This window comes from Zootoca vivipara, chromosome 4 (assembly GCF_963506605.1).
Source record: "Zootoca vivipara chromosome 4, rZooViv1.1, whole genome shotgun sequence".
Taxonomy (NCBI): Eukaryota; Metazoa; Chordata; class Lepidosauria; order Squamata; family Lacertidae; genus Zootoca; species Zootoca vivipara.
In genome coordinates, this window is record NC_083279.1 from 100,414,895 (window position 1) to 100,440,528 (window position 25,634).

Here is a 25,634-nt window from a genome sequence, read left to right on the forward strand (position 1 = left end):
ATTGATGTCAAGGTCCCTGAAGGCTCAGTGAGTAGCAGTGCCCATTTCCGTCTCGGCTGGTTTTCCAGCAACAATCCCTTCGGGATAGAGAGGATGTGGTCCTGGGATGCCATGCTCTGGGTGCGAGGGGATTGCTGCAGTGGCCTCCGTGTGGAGCTGCCCTTGGAGACGACTGGGAAACTGGTCCGCAATGCAGCAGCCAGACTATGGGCTGGGATCCCTCTCTTTATTCCTGGCCTTTCTCTCCCACCTTTCCTCCCTCCCTCCTCCTAGTGGGTATTTTAATGGAGGGTCCCCCTCCTCGTCCTGCTTTGCAAAACCATTTGCACATGTTTCCTCTGTTGTGTAATGATGCTGAGCGACGTCACACAGAGTTAAAGTCCTAGGGACTCCTTTGTTTGAAGAAGGGAGATTTCGGGGGAGTTTGGGATCCTCTGATCTCCAGGAAGGAGAGCCTTGCAGACCTCGCCACCACCCCCCGCAGGACCCTCTCCTCCCTGACTTCATCCTCCCCTGCTGCAGCCCTGGGACCCCCACCTTCTCCCCATTGCACCAGATCAGGAGTGCAATGCAGCTTTTGCAGGGCTGGAAAGCAACCACGATTACACTTGCAGGTGGGGGGGGGGTCTTTGGTCAGGAGGCCTTCGACCCTCCCTGGCAGGACCCTCTCCTCCCTGCAGCCCTGGGACCCCCCCCCCCGGTCTCCCCACTGCACCCTCTTTGGAGAGAGAGAGAGGGAGGGAGGGAGGGAGGGAGGGAGGGAGGGAGGAGACTCACCCGACCATCCCAGGAGTGAAGGGACAGCGATGCAGCCCTTGCAGGAGAGACACCAAAGCAGGAAAGGACGACTGGGGAGGGAGGGAGGGGCCTTGGCTCTGGAGGACCTGGACCCCCCCTTGCTTCCTGTCCTCTCTAGGAAGACAGCTCGACAGCTCGGTTCCCTGTAACCCTTGCAAAGCCCAGCTCGTCCAGCTCTGCCTTCCGCGTTTTTCTCACTGGCGCGCATTGCACACTTCCAGAGATGCTTTTTGGTGTAAACCTCCTGCTTTCCTTTCCTTTCCTTTCCTTTCCTTTCCTTTCCTTTCCTTTCCTTTCCTTTCCTTTCCTTTCCTTTCTAGAGTTTCCCCACAGGCTAACATTGGGCCAAGACCAGATCCATTGTATCCTCTTGGAATCGACACTTTCGTTGTTCTCTCCGCAGGGGGTCCCCCGCTTGTTCTGCAAACGGAGCTGAGCTTCTTCGCAGTTGCAATTTCAACACCGGCGCTGGGGGGCGCTGTTTTGCAATCGCTGATTGGCCATCTGTCCAATGCCATGATCCCGACTGGCTTCCCATTGAGAAATGGAGGTCCCTCTCTCCGTCACGGCGCCAGGGCTTCATCGCATAAGCAACCCCAGAAAGTGGGGGAGGCGGGTCGATAACAATATTAGGCGTATCACATTTATAGTATAATAAGCAGATTAATGGAAGAGTACACATGATTTCCCCACCTCCTTTTTTAAAAAAATGTTTTGATTTATCTTCATGGTACAAAAGATAATTTTAAAGAAAGCAAGGGTTGCCACAGTAAACAACCAATAACTTGTCCTGATGGAATTGCAGTCTTTCATCCTGCCATGTGTTACAAATTCCATTTGATTACTCTAAAACAGGCATGTCCAACAGGTAGATCGTGATCTACCAGTAGATCACTGGACGTCTGTGGTAGATCACTGGTAAATCACTGGCTCCCCCCAAAGAACCTCAACAAATTTGGCTCCCCTAAAAAAAGCTCAATTTTTTTTGCCCTGCACCTCCCCAAAATGGGGCTTTACTCCTCCCTAAAATAAGCTCAACAACTTTGACCTGAACCCCTAAAAAACGGGAGTAGATCACTGCCAGTTTTTAACTCTGTGAGTAGATCCCTGCTCTAAAAGATCACGCCACATTTTCCCATGAGTGCTGGGTGGATTCGGGCAACAGTCTTAACAATATATGTATTCAATAAACATTTCCATAGGCAAACAAAATTTAAGATACTTAAATTGTGGTGCCCAGAATTGAACACAGTATTCTAGGTGGGGCCTGAACAAGGCAGAATAAAGTGGTACTATTCCTGCCCTTGATCTGATTCTGCCTTCTGCCACATTGGCCTCTGCTCCCCGTTTAGTGTCGTCTGCAAATGTGATGAGCATCCCCTCAGTTCCTTCATCCAAGTCATTTATAAAGACGGTGAACAACAATGGGCCCAGGACAGAACCCTGCAGCACCCCTCTTGTCACTTTCCCCCAGGATGATGAGGAACCACGAAGGAGTCCTCTTTGGGTTCGGTCAGTCAAACCATTTTACCAACCTCCTCACAGAGATATCACAGAGGACTTTGTCAAAAGCCTTACTGAAATTCAAGCAGGGATATTCTGATAAATGACAAATAGAGTTCAAAGAAAATCTCCTTTATTTCATAACTTATGGTCCCCAGTCCAGGCGAAGCGAGGCAAAGTATGCAGCTCAGTCCAGGCTTTTATACATTTCGAAAGGTACGCCCATACGATACAAGAGCACTTGGATCCATCTCTCTTATGATACCAGGTCAAAAAGGTCGTTACAGCATGAGTGCCGGTTTCTCACATGAAATACCTTTTGGATCTTTTGCCGAGAGACATCACCCTTCCCTAGTTGGCCATCTTCCCAGATTTCTTGGGTCGTACTGACCTGACTCTGGCCCAGCATGCGAGGATATCTAGCTTATGACTAGCAGGTGAGTGGAGTCTATTATTATTATTATTATTATTATTATTATTATATATTTATTCGTTTTATAAAACGAAACATACAACACAAAAAAACACAAATTACACAATAAAACAAAATAGAAACACTACACACACAAAAAGATAACGTATCAATCTTCTAGCATTAATCTTTGTCAACTTCCTCCATTCCCTCCAAACTACGTTTCTTTATATTACTTCCTTAGTACTTTCCAAATCTTGATTCCAATCTTTTTAATAAACCTATCTAAACCTATTAATACTCTTAATGACTTATCAATACTATACTTCTCTCAAGATACAATTCTATTCTAATTAAATCTTAAAATTCAATACAATAATACTTAACTCAATCTTAATACAAAATAAACTTAACTAACAATCTTCTACAACCTCCTTTTACTTCCAAATCCTTTGCTAAGAACTACTAATCTTACAATTCTTTTCTAAATAAACTTTAAATTTCTTGTTACAGGTAGGTAGCCGTGTTGGTCTGAGTCGAAGCAAAATAAAAAAATAAGAATAAGATACATCTGAAGAAGTGTGCATGCACACGAAAGCTCATACCAAAATATAAACTTAGTTGGTCTTTAAGGTGCTACTGAAGGAATTTTTTTTATTTAAATTTCTTCCAATCTTCTTCCACCAATTCTTCCCCCTGGTCCCGGAGTCTCCCAGTCAACTCGGACAGTTCCATGAATTCTATCAGCTTCATTTGCCAGTCGTCCACCGTGGGTATATCTTCATTTTTCCAATTCCTTGCTAATACAATTATAGCTGCTGTTGTGGCATATAGAAAAAAGGTAGTGTCACAGTGGCCGGAGTGGGCTACTTCAGAGTAACGACGCTACGCAGCTCTGCATTTTATTCTTTTATTGGTGCTGCGTATTTACAGTGCTGAAGTCATTGCTATTTACACGGAGTGATGTGGTCAGTCGGTTCCAGAACCTCCGAATGGCTTTTGGCGCGTCTTTCTCCAACACAAAAGCTTTGGCAGACCCATCCTCTTTCCCCTCCTCTTTCTGCGTAATTCCGGAGTTGGGGGGATGGGTCTCCCCCCCTTATTCGCCCCTTCCTGTCCCACCTGGGACCCTGGCTCCTCTACCTTGCCTGAGCCTCGGACACGACTTCCTGCTTCCCCATTGGAATCGGAACTCTCTCTGCTTTCCCCTGTGCTCGGGGATGGGCTTGAACTCAGGAGGGGAGGGACTTCGCGATATCCCCTGTCCCTCACATCCACCCCCCTCCCAAGCTCTCCTTCACCCCTCCCCAGGTCCCCCTCCAGGTGTCGGTGACGACTGGAAGCCTAAGAACTCAGTGCCTTCCGAGCCCGTTGGTGTGAACACCTCCCCCCAGTCCTGCGATCCCCCCCCTTCCGCCTGGGAGGACGGGAATCCCAAAAAGTCCGTGGCGTCAGAGCTGGTAGGGGTAAAAATGTTCTGCCAATCTGCTCCTTCCTCTGACTGGGTGGATCTCGGTGACACCCATACCTCATCCTCTGGTTCCTCAAACTCCGCTTCCCAGCGCCATGGTGAACTGCTCTCCCGTGCTTCCTCCCCCTCCCCCTCCCTTTCCATGCGCCAGGGCTTGGGTCTATGGGGAAAGAGGGCGTGAAATTCTTCTACCAGGAATTCCTCCTGTATCTGAGTGGCTGGGACCCATTCATTCTGGGACGGTGGAGCATCCTCCCATGCCATGAGGTACTCCAGGCCCCCCACCCCCCTCCTTGAGTCCAGGATGGCCGTGGCCTCATTGAGTTGCTCCCTGCCTTCTCTCTCCCCCCCTCCCTCAGGGGTTTGTTCGCTGCCTCGGAGCCTGCTGCTTTCCCTGTACGGCGACAGCAGCGATCTATGAAACACTGGGTGCACCCTCATGTCCTCTGGCAGTGCCAACCTGTATGCCACCGGGTTGACCTGTTGCGTGACCGTGAAGGGGCCCAACCTTCTGGGCGCCAGCTTTTTGCACCTCCCTCTGATGGGAAGGCCCTCCGAGGACAACCAAACTTTGTCCCCCACCCTAATGACCTCCCCCGGTCGCCTGTGGCGATCTGCCCCCTTCTTGTACGCTTCCTTGGCTCTCTCCAAGTGTTCTCTGAGCTGCTGGTGCACCGTCTCCAGTTCCTCTGCCCAATCCTCAGCCTGTGGGCCCTCCTCCTCCCCCTCCCTCTCTGGGAAAGATCTGAGGTCGCGCCCGTAATTGGCCTTAAAGGGCGACACCCCTGTGGAGACGTGCACCGCATTGTTGTAGGCAAATTCTGCCAGTGGCAGGCGATCCACCCAGTCCGTTTGCCGCTGGCTGACGTAGCATCTCAGGTACTGCTGCAGAATGGCGTTGACCCTCTCCGCCTGTCCATTGGTCTGCGGGTGTCTAGCCGTCGACAAGCTGACCTCCACCTGCAGGAGGTTCATGAGCCGCCGCCAGAATCTGGAAACAAATTGGCGGCCACGATCCGAAATAACCCTTAAAGGTAATCCATGCAGTCTGAATACGTGATCCACAAACAGTTTGGCTGTCTCCTCTGCAGAGACCGCCCTGGCACACGGTATAAAGTGGCACATTTTGGACATGAGGTCCACCACCACCAACACTGCGGTCTTGCCCCTGGAAGAAGGCAGATCTGTGATGAAGTCCATGGACACCACTTCCCACGGCCTGTGCGGCGTGGCTAAGGGCTCCAGCAATCCCGGTGGCGCTGCTCTGACCACCTTTGCCCGCTGGCAGGTGTCACAGCCCCGTACATAGTCTCGAACATCTTCCCGCACCCCTGGCCACCAGAAGTGTCTCATGACTAGGTGAGCGGTTTTGTCCCTCCCAAAATGACCCGCCGTTGGGTTGTCGTGCATCTGCTTGAGGACCGTACGTCTAAGCTGGGTGGTGGGCAGGTACAGTGCACCCTTGTAGAAAAGCAGCCCCCTGCGTTCTGCAAAGTCTTTTGCCTGCTCCCCCCCCTCTCAGTTCTCTGAAGATGCGGTTGGCAAATTCATCCGCTGCCGTCAGTGCTGTGAGTTCCGCCTCGCTCACCACTGCTGCTCCGCAGGACCATGCTGACGGGGGGAAAATGTGCCTGGGTGCCGGTGGCGCCTCCTCCTCCATGTACTCTGGCTTGCGGGAGAGGGCATCCGCCCTGACATTCTGCTCTCCCGGGATGTAGTGTATGGAGAAGTTGAAGTTCGAGAAGAACTCTGCCCACCGTATCTGCCGCTGGTTGAGCACCCTGGCAGTTCTCCAGAACTCCAGGTTCTTGTGGTCTGTGCACACCTGGATGGGGTGCTTGGCGCCCACCAGGAAGTGTCTCCAGTGCTGGAACGCAGCGTGGATCGCAAGAAGTTCCCGATCAAACACCGTGTAGTTTCGCTCTGGCTGGGTCAACTTCCTGGAGAAGAAGGCACAGGGTCTCCACTCTCTGTTGGCGTCCAGTTGCAACAAAATGGCGCCCACAGCTTTATCAGAAGCATCTGTCTCCACGCGTAGGGGCGCGTCCTGAACCACGTGGAACAGGTTCTGGTCTGAGGCGAACACCCTCTTGAGGCTTTCGAACGCTGCTTGCGCCTCTGGTGTCCACCTGAACTTCTGCTTGCCTCTCAGGCAGTCAGTGATGGGAGCCGTAACGCGAGAGAAGTTCTTGATGAACTTCCTGTAGAAGTTGGCGAAGCCTAGTAGGCGTTGGGCATCTTTGCGCGTCCTGGGGCTGTGCCAGTCCAGGATGGCCTGCACCTTGTCCTTGTCCATCGCCAGCCCCTTGTCTGACAGCTTGTAGCCCAGGAAGTCCACCTCCTTGGTGTGAAACTTGCACTTCTCCAGCTTCACATACAGGTGGTTCTCCTTCAGGCGCTGCAACACCTCCCTGACATCTTTCACATGCTGCACTGGGTCATCGGAATAGATAAGGATGTCATCCAGGAAGACCAAGCATTTCCTGAAGAGGAGGGACCCCAGGACGTGGTGCATGAAGGCCTGGAAGCATGCTGAGCCCCCTTGCAACCCGAAGGGCATCACCAGATATTCAAAAGAGCCCAGAGGCGTGAACATCGTGGTTTTCCATTCATCGCCTTCCCGGATCCTGATCAAGTTGTACGCCCCCCTCAGGTCTAGCTTGGTGAAAATCTTGCCCCTGCGTGCCGCTGTCAGGAGATCATCCACTCTGGGCATGGGGAAAGCCACTGGCTCTGTCACTGAATTCAGCCATCTAAAATCCACCACAAGACGGCGCTGTTGCGTGTCTTTCTTGTCCACCCAGAAGACTGGGCTGCCCCCTGCTGCTTTGCTTTCTCTGATGAACCCCCGCTGGAGGTTCTTGTCGATGAAAGCGCGCAGATCCTCCAGTTCCTGGTCTGACATGGCGTACAGCTTGGCTGGGGGTATAGTTGCCCCTGGCACCAGGTTGATCTGGCAGTCAAAAGGCCTGTGGGGGGGTAGGTGGTCGGACTCCGCTTCGCTGAAGACCTCCTGCAGGTCCCAGTACGGCTTGGGTATCGCCTCACCCCCTTTGACGTGCATGGTGGCTACCGTGGCTATCGGAGGCCCCTCCCCTGGTTGGTGCTGCATGCAATGTTCCAGGCAAAAGTCCGATCCAAAAGTGATGCACCTCTGGTGCCAACTGATGGAGGGGTCGTGGCGCGCCAGCCAGCTCATGCCCAAAACGATGGGGGGGTCTGAGATGGTGGTGACGTTGAATGCCAGCGTCTCTGAGTGCCTTCCCACCGTCATTCTCATGGGGGGGGGTTTGATGAGTGATGGCCCCTCCCAGCAGCTCTCTGCCGTCAATGGTCGCCACGTGCAGAGGAAAATCCAGCTGCAGAAGCTGGATCTGGTGCTCTTCTGCAAAGTTTCTCGAGAAGAAGTTCGCTGACGCCCCACTGTCAATTAGGGCGAGGACCGTCAGGGGATAGCCATTTGGGAGCGTGAGCGTCACTTCTAGAACCACTCCTGCTCTGGGAGGGGTGGGCTGGCTCTGCTCCTCTCTGTGCGGGTGGGTGGGCTGGGGCTGTTGTCTGCTGACTGTGCCTGGCTGCTGCCCCTTGTCTCCTGCAGCCAGGCTTTCTCGTTTCCCTGCTGTGGTGCTGCGTCAGTGGGGGAGGGCACAACCGTTCCCGCCTTTCCTTGCCACTCCCTGCGATGTGGGCAGTCTCTGACGAGATGCTGGGGGGAGTTGCAGAGAAAGCAATTCCCACCCCTTCCCTCCTTGCGTCTTGGCGCCGCTGGGGTTTGAAAAGCCCGCGCGCGCGCGCGCTATCAATCTGCATGGGTTCCTGGTCCTGGCTGGCCCCAGGCGTGGCTTGAAAGGGTTGTTGGGGGAGTGGCTTCTCCTGCGACCGTGGGAACCAAGCCCGCTTTGCGCGCGTTGCTTGCTTGTCGCTCCACCGGGATTCCTGTCTCACCCCCACCGCCAGAGCCGCTTTGCTCAGCTGATCCATATTACTGGGCTTTGGACCTCTCGAGAGCTCATCCTTCACCTCCTCATGCAACCCCAAGTAGAACGCCGCTTGCATTGGGGGTGACTCCAGTTCCCACCCCAATCTGTGCACCAGCATGGTGAATTTCGCCCAATACGCACGAACTGTCATATTTCCTTGGCGTAAATTATGAAGTTCCTCCTTAGTCTGGTCCATATGACTATCGGACGAATACATCGTTTTCAAACCTTCTAGAAATAGTTTTACATTCTTCATGCAAGGATTCTTTGTTGCGATTAACGGTCTTAGCCACTCCCTGGCTGCCCCGGTAAGGTGCTCCACAATAAACGCTACCCTGTGCTCATCATCAGGGAACTCATCGTGGTGCAGCTCAAGAGCATACACAATCTCAGTCTCAAAGCCCTGATATTCCCTCGGGTCTCCATTGAACTTGCTTACTAGGGTCCCGGCTCTCCTTCCTGGCAGCACTTGGACTTGGGGTGCCCCTCCCGCCTTGTTTTTCTCTGCATCCAGCTTGTTTTGGAGGTCTACCGCCACCGCCCTTAATTCCTGCTCTCTTTCCTGTAGCGCTCTCACCTGTTCCGCAAGTTGTAGCCGGTCGTCCTGGACCTTCTTAGTCTCTTCTTTAGCTGCCTTCAATTCCCCCTGCGCCTGCAGCGACAGCTGCTGCAGTTCTTGCTGGGCTTGCTCCGCGATCTGCCGCCATCTCTCCGCCTCTGACACGCTCATCCCGGCAACTCCAAAGTAGCCCAAAAAAGGATTCGGAGGTTGCTGTCACAGTGGCCGGAGTGGGCTACTTCAGAGTAACGACGCTACGCAGCTCTGCATTTTATTCTTTTATTGGTGCTGCGTATTTACAGTGCTGAAGTCATTGCTATTTACACGGAGTGATGTGGTCAGTCGGTTCCAGAACCTCCGAATGGCTTTTGGCGCGTCTTTCTCCAACACAAAAGCTTTGGCAGACCCATCCTCTTTCCCCTCCTCTTTCTGCGTAATTCCGGAGTTGGGGGGATGGGTCTCCCCCCCTTATTCGCCCCTTCCTGTCCCACCTGGGACCCTGGCTCCTCTACCTTGCCTGAGCCTCGGACACGACTTCCTGCTTCCCCATTGGAATCGGAACTCTCTCTGCTTTCCCCTGTGCTCGGGGATGGGCTTGAACTCAGGAGGGGAGGGACTTCGCGATATCCCCTGTCCCTCACAGGTAGTATCTTTCTTTTTAGATCCTTTGGCAAGATTCTCGCCTGTTCAACTGGTTAGGTGGGCTTAGTTCACTCACAGTTCATTCCTCATGTTTCTAGGCTGGCATTGCATAACCTTTGCATGAACTTTTTACCTTAAAGGCTATACCAGCTTGGGGATCATTTGCACTCAGATTGGTGGCTCAAAACAAATTCTGATCGACACCTCCTACAAAATCAAGATGCACTATTTCCACAGCAGTCCCCTGATCAACAGTTTGTAACTCCATCCAAAAAAGAAAAGAATAAAAGGAGAGATTTCTCTCACTTGACTTTCTTTTGAGAAAGCCATGCTTTCAACCTGTATGTTTATGTTGTGAACCACCGTGAAATCTTCAGATGAAGGCACATAATTTTTTTAAATGATAATAATAAGAAGGATATTAACAAGCTGGAACGTGTGCAAATGAAGGCGATCAAGATAGTTTTATTTTATTTATGCATTTATTTGATTTCTATAGCGCCCTACAGCAGGGGTGCCAACTTGAATAAAATATAGAAGGGGTTTAGGAAGCCCTGCCTTGGTTAAACAGTCACATGATGCGGTGCATGCATGTCATTTGAATGCCAATTCCTAGGATTTGGGGGGAGGTGCCCCCTCAAATATTTTATGGGGGGCGCAAAGACCCCTCACCCTCTAAGAGTTGGCTACTATTCCCTACACCCACACCTCTCAAGATGGTTACAACATTAGAATCACAATATGAAAAGATAAAACACACAGCCCAAAACATGTAACCCCCACCTCCCCACCAGATTTTAAAAGAGCATTAGATGTCAGTCAGTCAAAGGCCTTTTTAAAGTGGTGCCTTTTCCCCTAGCGCTGAAAGCTGTATAATGAAGGTTTTCCCACCCTTCTTATGAATTCTTTGATGGGAACGGAGATTGGCCTTTTGACTGAAGCTCTTTCCACATTCAAAGCACTGATAGGGTTTCTCCCCTGTATGAATTATTTGATGCTTAGTGAGATAGGAGCTCGTACTGAAACTCTTTCCACATTCTACACACTGATAGGGTTTCTCCCCTGTATGAATTCTTTGATGGGAAGTGAGATCGGAGCTGCGACTGAAGCTCTTTCCACATTCCACACACTGGTAGGGTTTCTCCCCAGTATGAATTCTCTGATGCTTAGTGAGATCGGAGCTATCAGCGAAGCTCTTTCCACATTCCACACACTTATAGGGTTTCTCCCCTGTATGAATTCTCTGATGCTTAGTGAGATCGGAGCTATCAGCGAAGCTCTTTCCACATTCCACACACTTATAGGGTTTCTCCCCTGTATGAATTCTCTGATGCTTAGTGAGATCGGAGCTGCGACTGAAGCTCTTTCCACATTCCACACACTGGTGGGGTTTATCCCCTGTATGAATTATTTGATGGGAAGTGACATAGGAGCTCGTACTGAAGCTCTTTCCTAATTCCAAACAATTATATGGATTCTCCCCAGTATGAATTCTCTGATGGGAAGTGAGATCACAGCTCTTCCTGAAGCTCTTTCCACATTCCAAACACTGATAGGCTTTCTCCCCTGTATGAATTCTCTGATGGGAAGTGAGATTGGAGCGCTGTCTGAAGCTCTTTCCACATTCCACACACTGATAGGGTTTCTCCCCTGTATGAATTCTCTGATGGGAAGTGAGATCAGAGCGCTGTCTGAAGCTCTTTCCACATTCCACACACTGATAGGGTTTCTCCCCTGTATGAATTCTTTGATGGAAAGTGAGAGAGGAGCTGTGACTGAAGCTCTTTCCACATTCCACACACTGATAGGGTTTATCCCCTGTATGAATTCTCTGATGCTTAGTGAGATCGGAGCTATCAGCAAAGCTCTTTCTACATTCCACACACTTATAGGGTTTCTCCCCTGTATGAATTCTCTGATGCTTAGTGAGATCGGAGCTATCAGCGAAGCTCTTTCCACATTCCACACACTTATAGGGTTTCTCCCCTGTATGAATTCTCTGATGCTTAGTGAGATCGGAGCTGCGACTGAAGCTCTTTCCACATTCCACACACTGGTAGGGTTTATCCCCTGTATGAATTCTTTGATGGGAAGTGACATAGGAGCTCGTACTGAAGCTCTTTCCTAATTCCAAACAATTATATGGATTCTCCCCAGTATGAATTCTCTGATGGGAAGTGAGATGGGAGCTCTTCCTGAAGCTCTTTCCACATTCCATGCACTGATATGGTTTCTCCCCTGTATGAATTCTTTGATGGGAAGTGAGTTGGCCACTCTGACTAAAGCTCTTTCCACATTCAAAGCACTGATAGGGTTTCTCCCCTGTATGAATTCTTTGATGGGAAGTGAGACTGGAGCTCTGACTGAAGCTTTTTCCACATTCCACACACTGATATGGTTTCTCCCCTGTATGAATTCTTTGATGTGAAGTGAGATTGATCCTTCGACTGAATCTTTTTCCACACTCCATACACTGATAGGGTTTCTCCCCTGTATGAATTCTTTGATGGGAAATGAGATCGGAACTCTTCCTGAAGCTCTTTCCACATTCCAAACACTGATATGCTTTCTTCCCAATGGGATTTCTTTGATGAAAAGTGGAATTGGAACTTTTGTCACATTCAAGATATTTATAAGCCTTCTCCATTGTGGGGATTTTGTCATGGTCACCCTTGTTCTTGATTTCCAGTCCATCATTATCTACAATGAAGAGAAATGGATTAGAGCCTCAGGGAGAAATTAATGAAGAATACTTCTTAAGACTGGTAATAGAGGAATACCACAAGTGGCTTAGATGGATGGTTTTACTAAAGGGTTGGGTGCGTTAATTTACGGGGATCAACTGACATCCTTAGGGAAACTTGTGATTCGATAAGCCTGGCTCTTCTCTCGAATGGATTTTGTTTGGCTCCATCATGGAACCCCCTCCATTTCCAATGTCAGTCTTCTCTTTGGACAGCCAAAGACTGACGGGAGGAAAAACAAAAACTGAGAACCTGACAAAAGCTACTTCAACTTCCCTAACAACTCTGAAGTTTACATTTAAATGGCCTGGGGAGTTCAGACTAGGCTGATCCTTGTTTAATAGGCTGTAACTCGAGGAAGAACATTCACAGACAAAAAAAACAGTAATTTACTGTTCAAGGTTTATTGTGGGAATATTGAAATCCCAGGTGTTTTAAGGGGCGCTGTTGAGTTCTGTGAAAATATATGATGTTCATCACATAGAGGTATTTTTTGAATTTCCAGGCAGATATGACAATCCCACAGGGAGCCTTACCAAGAGAGGCCACGATCCCACAATTCTCCTCCATGATGTCCTTATGTAGAGCTCTCTGGTCAGGATCCAGCAACGCCCACTCCTCATCCGTGAAACGAACAGCAACATCTTCAAAGCACAATGGACCCTAAAAGAAAAAGGGAAATGTCCTCCTCTGAGACCACACTGTTGTTCACCACCACTCCTTGACCTAAGACATCTTTCCAGCCCTTGTCCTCTGTCCCTCCAAGGCAGCTTCCCCTGACCTGATCTGTTTCCACAGCTGCTGCTCCTCTTCTGTCCCCATTCAAAGATGGATGTAGAGGTCTAGCCAGTATCACTGTGTCACCTGCAAGAGGATAAAGGTAAGGGGGAGGCCCAGAGTGTGAGCTGAGAGGGTTAATAGCTCAGCAATCGTCCTGTATCATGGGGCCTGTGCGTGCTCATGTAAACAGGAAGTACCTGTGTACTGTTGTATTTTTCTATTACTTGAGAACGCTGTGTGTTTATTCTGTCTGTCGTGTCGCAGCTTCCAGCCGGGATGGAGTTGAATTCACCAGGCTGAGCTGCCCTAAGCAATAAATCTTCTTTGTTTTAACGAACCAAGGAGTGGACGTGAGTTATTTCACAGGCACAGAAAGTTGGATAAAGTTTCTGCTGTTACGGACTATTATCTGAACTTGGGAGTAAAAATTTCTGGACTTTTAGAAACAGAGGCTTGACGTTCGTGACGAAAGCGGACTGGACGTCTGCTACGCAGCTAGGATTGTTCGTAGGCAGACAGATTTCTTTGCTATCTTCTGTTTCACAAAGCTGCGTTATTGAAAATTGCCAATCACAAAATTATCTCATACAGAGTGCCTGCTTCTCTCACAGGTTAATCAATGCATCTCAAACTGCAGAGGGACCTTTGAGAAAGTCTCTCCTGCTGAGTGTATTTGGATGTTTGGGTGAATTTTAGATGTTACTTGTGAAAAAATATATCTCCCCTCCTCTGGGCTCTGGGCCCCAACTGTCTCCCCCAGCAAAATACAGTGGTACCTCGACTTACGAAGACGATCCGTTCCTCAGCCATCTTCATAAGTCAAGGTTTTTGGTTCTAGAAGCGCCGCTACGGCGCATGCGCCGACCACGTGCCCCGCTCTGCGCGGAGAAAGGACTTCTGGGGGTTATCGACTTCGGAAGTCGAAACTTTTGGAAGTCTAAGCGTTCGGATGTCAAGCTATGACTGTATAAAAAGAAACCACATATGAGTTGGAAAACCCACAGAATGAGACTAAACGGAGAAAAAACTTCTCCCTCCTTACCCAGCTGCCTCTGTCTGGTGTCCAACGGAGGTCTCTCTGCCTCAAAAGAAATCTGGCCCATTTCTGCAAAGAGATCCTTTCCCTGAAAAAAGAAACAAGGATTCAAAACAGAGAACGGGGAGAAGGACCAACAGCTTGAAGGGTGCCAGATCTCACTTAATGGATGCCTTCCCAGGGGAAAAAAGAGCCATCAGTAGACCATTATGGGATGTTCTCTGTCCTGTTTGGAGCCCCTTGGAAGTATCCAAAGGAAAGTCTCTCTCACCTGCTTTCTCTCCTCTGCCTGACTCAGGAGGAAACCTTCGGCCAGGGCCACCGCCTGGGAACTGGTCTCCGCTCCGCATTCCCTCACCCAGCTCTCCATCTCCGGGGGAAGGACAGCCAGGAACTGCTCCAAGATCACCAGGTCCAGCATCTCAGCTTTCGTGTGCCTTTCTGGCTTCAGCCACTGGTGGCAAAAGTGGTAGAGTCGGCTGCAAAACTCTCGGGGTCCTTTGGCCTCCTGGCAGCAGAACTGCCTCAACTGCTGGCTCTGCACCTCCGAGCGGAGGGTGTCCTCCTCACCCAGGATCTTCTGCACTGGGTTTTCCCAGAATCCCCCACTGCTCCCAGTTTGGATGGCATGGCCTCTTCCTGCTCCTGGGCCAGTTGAATCTTGCTTATCCATCTGTGCTCTCAGGATGGCTCCGAGAGATCGGAAGGAACCTTTTAGTCTTCTGCCAAGTTCTTTCCGTTTTAATGAGAAGCTCTAGCAAATCCTACAAAGCAAATACATTGCTCCATTACAAAAGTTGTCTAATATCAGGGGAAGAAAAAGCATGGATGAGTCTTGGAAGGAACCAGGTCTGGACTGGACCACAGCCGAAACCATGACCTATCTTTTTTATTGATTGATTGATTGATTGATTGATAGATAGATAGATATATACTGTGTTTCTCCAAAAATAAGACACCTTCTTATATTTATTTTCCTCAACAAAACACACTATGGCTTATTTTCAGGGGATGTCTTATTTTTTTCTCCTTCTCCTGCCGCGGCTGGCATTGCTGCTGCGCTTATCACTATGTCTTAATTTCGGGGTATGGCTTATATTCCTTGAATGCTTAAAAATCCTGCTACGTCTTATTTTATGGCTACGTCTTATTTTTGGAGAAACGGGGTATTTAATTTGTGTAACGCTTTATATTTTAAAGGAACATTTTATATTTTAAAACATTACAAAGGAGGTCAACTACAGAATACATATTTAACATATTTAACCCTAGGACAGGTGGAAAGGGCCTTTTTAAGGAGGAGGAGGAGGAGGAGGAGGAGGAGGAGGAGGAGGAGGAGGAGGAAGCAGCCTCTAGCGCAGAGGTTGGCAACCACTGGCCCATGGGCTGGATCCGGCCCACAGAGGCCATGTAACCGGCCCACGAGCCGCCTGCTCACCAATAATAATAATAATAATAATAATAATAATAATAATAATAATTTATTTATACCCCACCCATTTGGCTGGGTTTCCCAACAGAAATATTAAAATACACTAATTTCTTATTAGTGAGAAGAGAAGACTTCTCTTCTCTTCTCTTCTCCTCATGAGAAGAGAAGACTCCCTGGAAAAAACCCTGATGTTGGGAAAGATGGAGGGCACAAGGAGAAGGGGACGACAGAGGACGAGATGGCTGGACAGTGTTCTCGAAGCTACGAACATGAGTCTGACCAAACTGCGGGAGGCAGTGGAAGACAGGAGTGCCTGGCGTGCTATGGTCCATGGGGTCACGAAGAGTTGGACATGACTAAACGACTAAACAACAAACAACGAATTTCTTAAGGATAAAAATAAAATACAGTAATCTATTAAACATTAAAAGCCTCCCTAAACAGGGCTGCCTTCAGATGTCCTCTAAAAATCTGGTAGTTATTTTTCTTTTTGACATCTGGTGGGAGGGCGTTCCACAGGACAGGCGCCACTACCGAGAAGGCCCTCTGCCTGGTTCCCTGTAGCTTTGCTTCTCGCAGCGAGGGAACCGCCAGAAGGCCCTCGGCACTGGACCTCAGTGTCCAGGCAGAGTGATGGAGGTGGAGACGCATTTCAGGTATACTGGACCGAGGCCATTTAGGGCTTTAAAAGTCAGCACCAACACTTTGAATTATGCTTGGAAACGTACTGGGAGCCAATGTAGGTCTCTTAGGACCGGGGTTATGTGGTCTCGGCAGCTGCTCCCAGTCACCAGTCTAGCTGCTGCATTCTGGATTAGTTTCAGTTTCCGAGTCACCTTCAAAGGTAGCCCCACATAGAGCGCATTGCAGTAGTCCAAGCAAGAGATTGCCAGAGCATGCAGCACTCTGGTGAGACAGTCTGCAGGCAGGTAGGGTCTCAGCCTACGTACCAGGTGGAGCTGATAAACAGCTGCCCTGGATACAGAATTAACCTGCGCCTCCATGGACAGCCGTGAGTCCAAAATGATTCCCAGGCTGCACCCCTGGTCCCTCAGGGACACAGTTATCCCATTCAGGCCCAGGGAGTCCCCCACACCTGCCCGCCTCCTGTCCCCCAGAAACAGTACTTCTGTCTTGTCAGGATTCAACCTCATTCTGTTAGCCGCCATCCAACCTCCAACCGCCTCCAAGCACTCACACAGGACATTCATCGCCTTCACTGGTTCTGCTTTAAAAGAGAGGTAGAGCTGGGTATCATCCGCATACTGATGAACACCCAGCCCAAACCCCCTGATGATCTCTCCCAGCGGCTGCATATAGATGTTAAAAAGCATGGGGGAGAGGACAGAACCCTGAGGCACCCCACAAGTGAGAGCCCAGGGGTCTGAACACTCATCCCCACCACCACTTTCTGAACACGGCCCAGGAGGAAGGAGCGGAACCACTGCATGACAGTGCCCCCAGTTCCCAACCCCTCTAGACGGTCCAGAAGGATGTTATAGTCGATTGTGTCAAAAGCCGCTGAGAGATCCAGCAGAACTAGGAAACAGCTCTCACCTTTGTCCCTAGCCCACCGGAGATCATCGACCAGTGCGACCAAGGCAGTTTCAGTCCCATGATTAGGCCTGAATCCCGACTGGAAGGGATCCAAATGGTCCGCTTCTTCCAGGCGTGCCTGGAGTTGTTCAGCAACCACTCACTCAATCACCTTGCCCAAGAATGGAAGATTTGAGACTGGGCGATAGTTGGCCATATTGGCCGCATCTAAAGATGGTTTTTTAAGAAGTGGTTTAATAACCGCCTCTTTCAGCGGGTCTGGGAAGGCTCCCTCACAGAGAGAAGCATTCACCACCCCACGGAGCCCATCGCGCAGCCCGTCCCGGCTAGCTTTTATAAGCCAGGATGGGTAAGGATCAAGGAGACAGGTGGTAGGTTTCACTTGTCCAAGCAGCCTGTCCACATCCTCGGAGGTAACAGATTGGAATTGATCCCACGCAACTGGACTAGACAGGACTCTAGCACTCCCCTGCCCCGGCCCTGCTCCCATGGTGGAGTCTACCTCTTCCCGAATCTGAGCGACTTTATCTGCAAAAAACTTTGCAAAATCGTTGCAGGAGATCATGTGGTCCGTGCTGGGCCCCGATGGAGCAGGTGGTTCCGCTAAATTGCGAACCACCTGGAAGAGTCTCCTGCTGCTGTTTTCTGCAGATGCAATAGAGGCGGTGAAGAAAGCTTCTTCGCCCTCGCTACCGCCACTTGGTAGGCTCGACACTGAGCTCTAACCCATGTCCGGTCAGCTTCAGAATGAGTTATCTGCCACCGGCGCTCTAGCCGTCTCAGCGATTGTTTCATTGCCCTCAGATCCGTGGAAAACCATGGGGCTGTCCGGGCTCCATGCAATCGGAGCCAGACAGCCAATAGCCCTGGTTAACTCCACATTCCAGCGGGCCACCAGGGAATCGGCTGAAAGACCATCAACATGGGATAGAGCATTCCCTACCACTCTCTGGAAACCATTTGGATCCATTAAGTGGCAGGGGCGGACCATCCGAATCGGTCCCACCTCCCTGCAGAGGGGAAGGGTCGCGGAGAAGTCCGGTTGCACCAGGTAGTGATCTGACCATGGCACTTCTTTTGTTTCGCTTTTACTTACCAGCATCCATAGAGGTAAACACCAGGTCCAAGGCATGTCCGCAGCTATGAGTTGGGCCAGACTTATTCAGGGACAACCCCATTGAGGCCATGCTTTCCACGAAGTCCCGAGCGGCCCCTTGTAAGGTCGTGTTGGCATGAATGTTAAAATCCCCTGGGACAACCAAACTAGGTGTCTCCAGGAGGATATCCGCCACAACCTGAAGCAGCTCGGGCAGGGAATCCTTGGTGCAGCGGGGAGGTCGGTACACCAAAAGGAATCCTGTACTGCCCCTATTGCCCAACTTCCAGAACATGAACTCAGAGAACTGGGTCTTACCAATAGGACACCTGGTTCAAACTAATGACATCCTAAAAATCACTGCAACCCCCCCTGCCCACCCACAAGGCCTGGGTTGCTGTGCATAAGAGAAACCTGGTGGGCAGCGGCAAGGAGAGGCCCATCTGCTTCATCCAACCGGGTCTCTGTCACACATGCCAGGTCAAATCCTCCATCCACAATCAGGTCGTGGATGGCAATGGTCTTGTGGATCAGCGACCTGGCATTGCACAGCAGCACCTCCAGGTCATGTGGGTATCCCTTGCTGATTCCATTATCCATCCGGTCAGCATCCCAGCCGCCCGCTCAGCAAGTCCCCTGCGTGCTGCGCTAAACCAGCACAGTGCAGTGGGGGGAACTCGCTGAGTGGTGCCAGAAATGGCATCTGCACATGCGCAGATACCAGAAATCGCATCTGTGCATGCCCAGATGCCGAAAATCGCTTCTGCGCAGGCGCGATTTTTGGCTTCTGGGCATGCGCAAAAGCGATTTTCGGCGTTGCGGACATGCACAGACGCGATTTCCGGCACTGCGCTGCGCATGTCCACCCATGTCCGCCCAAAGGACAATGGTCCGTGGCAGTGATATGGCCCACGGCTGGGAAACCTTGCTGACCCCTACTCTAGCCCTCCTATAAGATAGCAGTGCAAAATGTAGAGGTAGCTGAAGGAATTTCTGGGAGATGAATCACCCTTGTTTCTTCTGCCTTCCCTTCAATGCATGAAGTCAGAACTGACTAACAGAACTGAGTCATTGGTATATTGTGAAAAATGGATGCTTGGCTCTAGTGGGGGCCGTCACCCAGGGGTCCTCAGCAGTTGCTCCCCACCCCCCTGCTTCTGACTCATTTTATTGCACTTGGCCTCTCTGCTGCTGTCCAGACAGACTCCTGGGGTGGGGTCCCTTTTTATTTGCTCTGAGAGACAGGTATGTATCTGGACAACCCCCTAAGGGCCAAGTGGCTGGGGCCCAAGACATCACCCTTGAAATTTAGGCAGGTAATTTAGTATTATTATTCTATTAGACAGCTTAACACACAAACACAGCCATGGATGCCAAGGTCCCTGGAGGCTCAGTGAGTAGCAGCGCCCATTTCTGGCTCAACTGGTTTACCAGCAACCATCCCTTTGGGACAGAGAGGATGTGGTCCTGGGATGCCATGCTCTGGGTGCGAGGGGATTGCTGCAGTGGCCTCCATGTGGAGCTGCCCTTGGAGACGACTGGGAAACTGATTTGCAATGCAGCAGCCAGACTATGGGCTAGGATCCCTCTCTTTATTCCTGGCCTTTCTCTCCCACCTTTTCTTCCTTCCTTCCTCCTCGTGGGTTTCTTTTTTTGGGGGGGGGGGGGGGCTACTCCACCTCCTCGTCCAGCTTTGGAAACCCATTTGCACATGTTTCTTCTGTTGTGCAATGACGCTGAGCGACGTCACACAGAGTTAAAGTCCCAGGGACTCCTTTGTTTGAAGAAGGGAGATTTCGTGGGAGTTTGGGTTCCTCTGATCTTCAGGAAGGAGAGCGTTGCAGACCTCGCCCCCCCTCCCTGGCAGGACCCTCTCCTCCCTGACTTGGCTTTGCCCCCCCCCCCCGCAGGCATCCTCCCCTGCTGGAGGAGAGAGAGAGAGAGAGAGAGAGAGAGAGAGAGAGAGAGAGAGAGAGAGAGAGAGAGAGAGAGAGAGAGAGAGAGAGAGAGAGGAGACTCACCCGATCATCCCAGGAGTGAAGGGACAGCGATGCAGCCCTTGCAGGAGAGACACCAAAGCAGGAAAGGAGGACTGGGGAGGGAGGGAGGGGTCTTGGCTCTGGAGGACCTGGACCCCCCCCCTTGCTTCCTGTCCTCTCTAGGAAGGCAGCTCAGTTCCCTTTAACCCTTGCAAAGCCGAATCCACCCAGCTCAGCCCGCCCTCTCTCTTGAATTGCAGGCTCCTGCAGCAGGACCTCAGATTTCTATTCATTGTTCCTTCCTTCCGTTATTTTTTTTTTGGGGGGGGGGAGGGCTAGTCCACCTCCTCGCCCACCTTTGGAAAACCATTTGCACGTGTTTCCTCTGTTGTGAAATGACGCTGATTGACGTCACACAGAGTTAAAGTCCTAGGGACTCATTTGTTTGAAGAAGGGAGACTTGGGAGGAGTTTGGGATCCTCTAATCTCCAGGAAGGAGAGCCTTGCAGACCTCGCCCCCCCCCCTGACAGGACCCTCTCCTCCCTGACTTGGGTTTGTCCCGTCCCCCCCAGGCATCCTCCCCTTCTGCAGCTCTGGGACCCCCACCCCCCCGTCTCCCCAGAAGTGAGATGCTTCCATGCCCGGGAAGCCGACTAAAATTACATGGCAGTGGTGAAGTTGCCTTGATGGAAAGAGGACATGATCAGTGCCTCTGTGTTCCTTCTGGATTCAGTGAGCACTGAAACACAGAGTGGATATTCTTTTTTATCACATTGATTTATTATTATGTGTCCGTATGCTTTTTACTATAGTATAGCCTAGTAACCTAGACAGCATCTTAAAAAGCAGAGACATCACCTTGCCGACAAAGGTCCGTATAGTTCAAGCTATGGTTTTCTCAGTAGTGATGTATGGAAGTGAGAGTTGGACCATAAAGAAGGCTGATCACTGAGGAATTGATGCTTTTGAATTCTGGTGCTGGAGGAGACTCTTGAGAGTCCCATGGACTGCTAGAAGATCAAACCTATCCATTCTGAAGGAAATCAGCCCTGAGTGCTCACTGGAAGGACAGATTGTGAAGCTGAGGCTCCAATACTTTGGCCACCTCATGAGAAGAGAAGACTCCATGGAAAAGACCCTGATGTTGGGAAAGATGGAGGGCACAAGGAGAAGGGGATGACAGAGGACCTGATGGTCTGGTCCATGGAGTCACAAAGAGTCAGACACGATTAAACAACTAAACAACAACAACAACATGTTTTTATTATGTTTTATCCTTGATGTTTTGCAATGTGTTTGTAATGTTGCACACTGCCCTGGGATCTTTTGATAAAGGGCTGTATATAAATTGAATAAATAATAATTTCCCCCTTCAAACTCAGGTAGTACTGTGTAGCCAGTTGAGAATGTTACAGAATATGTGTTTTAGTGGTTCTATGCATTGTAGAGAAGTTGGATTGGAGCCTCAGGAGAGCTCCTCACACCCACTTTTTTGCCCATCTGCTGCACAACAACCCTGCAGTGCTGCCCACTGGATCTTACTATGCAGCAGCTGCCATCACCATTCTCCCAGCCATCCAACAGGTGAGGTCCCTACAGACTGGAGGTGGGCAAATGTTGTCCCCATCTTCAAAGGGGGGGGGAGGAAGGCCCAGGTAACTACCGACTGGTGAGCTTGACATCGATACCAGGGAAGGTCCGAGAAAAGATAATTCAAGTTGGTCTGTGAGCATTTAGAAAAGGGTGCTGTGATTGCTAAGAAAAATAAGTCATGCCGGACCAAACTTGTTTTGTTTTGTTTTGTTTTGATGGAATTACAAACTTGGTGGATCAGGGAAATGCTGTGGACATAGTGTATCTTGAGTTCAGTAAGGCTTTTGAGAAAGTCCCCCATGATATTCTTGTGAGGAAGCTGGTATTTCTTCCTTCCTTCCCTCCTTCTTCCATCATTAATAAAATACTGGGGGGGGGGAGAGAGGTAAGCTCCACATAGAAAGCCCATCAACATGGGGGGGGGATGACTCTTTCAAATACGGCATTTACCAGTAATTGGGGGGGGGGGAGGCACCTAGGCCTCTAGGAGTTGGCTGCTATGCCTAGGAGTAGGACAATTCAAGAAAGCAGAATGATGCATATGTTATGGTAATATATCAATAGAATCATGGAATTGTAGTCGGAAGGGACCACAAGGGTCATCTAGTCCAACCCCCTGCAATGCAGGAATTTTCCCCCACGGTGGGGCTTGAACCCATGATATGGTTGAAATATTATGCTGATATGCAGCAACGCCTCGGAGCTGTCGTGACTGTGGCCGTGCCTTGCCTCGCCCTCGCCCGCCCTACCACCCCCTCTTGCCTGCCCGACCCTCCCGTCCTCTCCAGCCAAGCAGGGACGCTGCCAGCCCCAGAAGCACAAGGTGGCCGCTGCCGCCGCCTCCACAATGTCGTCGGGCCCGCTGGCCCTGTAGCCCCGCCCACGTTCCCACTTTGTGGCCCCTCCCCTCCCGTGCCTTGGCCCTGCCCCTGAACGACCATGGCTCCCCCCCTTAGTTTTGATCCTGGGTACGCCCCTGTGGATTTGTAGCTGGTTGACAGAGTGATTACTCCTTAATGGTTCCTCGTCATCCTGGGAAAAAGTAACAAGTGCTGTGCCGCAGGCTTCTGTCTTGGGCCTGTTGTTGTTCAATGTCTTTATAAACGACTTGGGTGAAGGAATTGAGGGGATGCTCATCAAATCTGCAGATGACACCAAACTGGGAGGGGTAACTAAAGCTACAGAAAACAGAATCAGAAAATGAATTTCAGTAGGGACAAATGTCAGGTTCTGCACTTAGTCAGGAAGAACCAGATGCACAAATATAAGGTGAAGGACACCTGGCTTACAAGCAGTACGTTTGAAAAGGATCTAGGGATCTTGGCGGACCACAAGCTTAACATGAGTCAACAGTGTGATGCAGCAGCAAAAAAGGCCATTCTAGGCTGCATCAAAAGAAGTCTAGTGTCCAGATGAAGGGAGGTAATAGTCCCACTCTATTCTGCCTCAGTCAGACCACACTTGGAAGACTGTGGGAACACTTTAAAATACCTTTAAGAAGGATGTTGACAAGCTGGAAGGTGGGCAGAGAAGGGCAACCACAACAATCAAGGTTCTGGAAACTAAGCCTTAAGAGGAACGGTTGGTGGAGCTGGGTATGTTTAGCCTGGAAAAGAGGAGACTGATTGGAGATAGGAGAGCCATCTTCAAATATTCTAAGGGCTGTCACATGAAGGAGGGAGCAAGCTTGTTTTCTGCTGCTCTGGAGGGTAGGACTCAAACCAATGGCTTCAAGTTGAAAGAGAGGAGATTCTGACTAAACATTTGGGGGGGGGGACTTTCTGACAGTAAGAACTCTTCGACAGTGGAAGACTCCCACAAGTGGTGGTGGACTTTCCTTTCCTTGGAGGTTTTGAAGCAGAGGTTGGATGGCCATCTGTCAGGGATGCTTTGGTGAGATTCCTGCATAGCAGGGGGTTGGACTAGATGACCCTTGGAGTCCCTTCCAACTCTAAGATTCTATGAAAATATCCTCCTTTGTGTAATTTAAGTTCAAATAAAAACATGACAAGATCACAAATTCTGTTCAGAAAGATCACCACCAAATTCATGGCGCACTCACCTCCTCTCACTGTTTCTTGAAACAAATACTCCTCTTCTTGACTCAGGTGCCTATGATAACCAGACCCTGTTGTCTGCATGCCATGGCCTCACACATAATACTCACTTCCTGGGTCTATTTATCCATCTTTCAGCTCTCCCTTTGGGTGAGGGAAGAGAGATACAGTCCACAGACGACCGCAGTGCCTGGAGACAGACAAGATGGTCTAGAGAAGGAATGACCTCTGGGAGGAGAGCAGGGATGCCTGGGTGCATCTCCAGCAGCACAAACAGATGCCTTCATCAGCCCCAGCTGAAACTAAACATGTCTCCCCTGTATCGGCTTCTATTGCAGGTGCTGCAATCTTCCAACAGCTTGACTTCAGCCCTGAAGGATAATTCTCCATTGTATCCCAAGTGACCTAGGGTTGCCCGATTTCAAAAAGCAAAAACCAGGACACCCTGAAAGTTGTTGGACAATTCTGCCTTTGAAAGCCTGGTAATGTCTGGTGGGAGAATTCTATGATGGATGTTTATGAATTTCTGCACGGCATGCAGAGAGTGGATTGAGAGAACTTTTTCTCCCACAGGCGCCCACTCATCTGCTTCAACTACAGCTGCCATGTAATACCCATTCCACATTTGCAATAACAATAATAATAATATTAATCATAGTAATAATAATAATAATTTATTATTTATACCCCACCCATCTGGCTGGGTTTCCCCAGACACTCTGGGCGGCTTCCAACAGAAAAATGATATAAAATAATTTATTAAAGATTAAAAGCCTCCCTAAACAGGGCTGCCTTCAGATGTCTTCTAAAAATCTGGTAGCTGTTTTTCTCTTTGACATCAGATGGGAGGGCGTTCCACAGGGCGGGCGCCACCACCGAGAAGGCCCTCTGCCTGGTTCCCTGCAACTTGGCTTCTCGCAACGAGGGAACCGCCAGAAGGCCCTCGGTACTGGACCTCAGTGTCCGGGCAGAATGATGGGGGAGGAGACGCTCCTTCAGGTATACTGGACCAAGGCCATTTAGGGCTTTAAAGGTCAGCACCAACACTTGGAATTGTGCTCGGAAACATACTGGGAGCCAATGTAGATCTTTCAAGATCGGTGTTATGTGGTTTTGGCGGCCGCTCCCAGTCACCAGTCTAGCTGCCGCATTCTGGGTTAGTTGCAGTTTCCGGGTCACCTTCAAAGGTAGCCCCATGTAGAGTGCATTACAGTAGTCCAAGCGGGAGATAACTAGAGCATGCACCACTCTGGCGAGACAGTCTGCAGGCAGGTAGGGTCTCAGCCTGCGTACCAGATGGAGCTGATAGACATCTGCCCTGGACACAGAATTGACCTGCGCCTCCATGGACAGCTGTGAGTCCAAAATGACTCCCAGGCTGCGCACCTGGTCCTTCAGGGACACAGTTATCCCATTCAGGCCCAGGGTGTCCCCCCACACCTGCCCGCCTCCTGTCCCCCAGAAACAGTACTTCTGTCTTGTCAGGATTCAACCTCAATCTGTTAAAGTTTCATTTGATTAGTCTAAAAGATCACACATTTTCCGTTCCGGTTCCCGCCGGCAGGAATGGCGGACCTGTTTTCCATCCCTCTGACCTTCGTAAGGAATTTGGCGGTTGCTAGGGGAGTAAATGGCAACCCCCTACCCTCTCCGGGGGTTACGGAGAGGGGCCGCTGGCCCGCGATGCCCCCAGACCCACTCCGACTGTTTATGGAGTGGGGGGAGCTTGGGCTGAAAAGCACTTACGAGGGCCAGGACTCCCGGACGCTAATCTGCATGGCGGGGATTTCCATGGTTAAAGAAGATAATTAGGCTTAAATCTATGGACATACTTCAGAAGGAGGGGAAGAAGCGCTGTTTACTGCTGAGAAATTTATGCTGCTGAGGGAGAGGAGTCAAAGGCTGTATATCATCTGGAAGAAGGATTGATGGGGACGGAGCGATAAGGGAATTGAGTTTTTTTTTAATTTTTCTTCATATGAGTTACTTCGTAC

General features: G+C 50.2%; 2 protein-coding genes and 1 pseudogene across 6 annotated transcripts in view; 1 reads left to right on the plus strand and 2 right to left on the minus strand.

Annotated features, from left to right (window-relative positions):
- Positions 1-850, minus strand: part of LOC132592065 (zinc finger protein 558-like) — a 41,770-nt gene extending 40,920 nt beyond the window's left edge. Inside the window, exon 1 of the mRNA XM_060274149.1 lies at positions 778-850. The gene's annotated coding sequence lies outside the window, so the exon portion shown is untranslated. The remainder of the gene's footprint in view (positions 1-777) is intronic.
- The window catches only part of LOC132592083 (zinc finger protein 850-like), a 236,806-nt pseudogene that overhangs the window by 45,520 nt on the left and 165,652 nt on the right, over positions 1-25,634 (plus strand).
- LOC118085028 (zinc finger protein 420-like) overlaps positions 1-25,634 on the minus strand; it is a 78,643-nt gene that overhangs the window by 6,818 nt on the left and 46,191 nt on the right. Inside the window, exons 1-5 of one of the 5 annotated variants that reach the window (XM_060274079.1) lie at positions 13,932-13,983; positions 13,666-13,852; positions 12,891-12,973; positions 12,646-12,772; positions 7,614-12,065 (exon numbers count right to left, since the gene is read on the minus strand). In XM_060274079.1, coding sequence (XP_060130062.1) covers positions 10,201-12,065; positions 12,646-12,772; positions 12,891-12,973; positions 13,666-13,705 — 2,115 coding nt within the window. In that variant the 5' untranslated portion in view covers positions 13,706-13,852; positions 13,932-13,983 and the 3' untranslated portion in view covers positions 7,614-10,200. Of the gene's footprint in view, positions 1-777; positions 828-7,613; positions 12,066-12,645; positions 12,974-13,665; positions 13,853-13,931; positions 14,014-14,196; positions 14,690-20,031; positions 20,110-25,634 lie in introns of those variants that run through there. The other 4 variants (XM_060274083.1, XM_060274082.1, XM_060274081.1 and 1 more) reach the window with 4 other exon arrangements.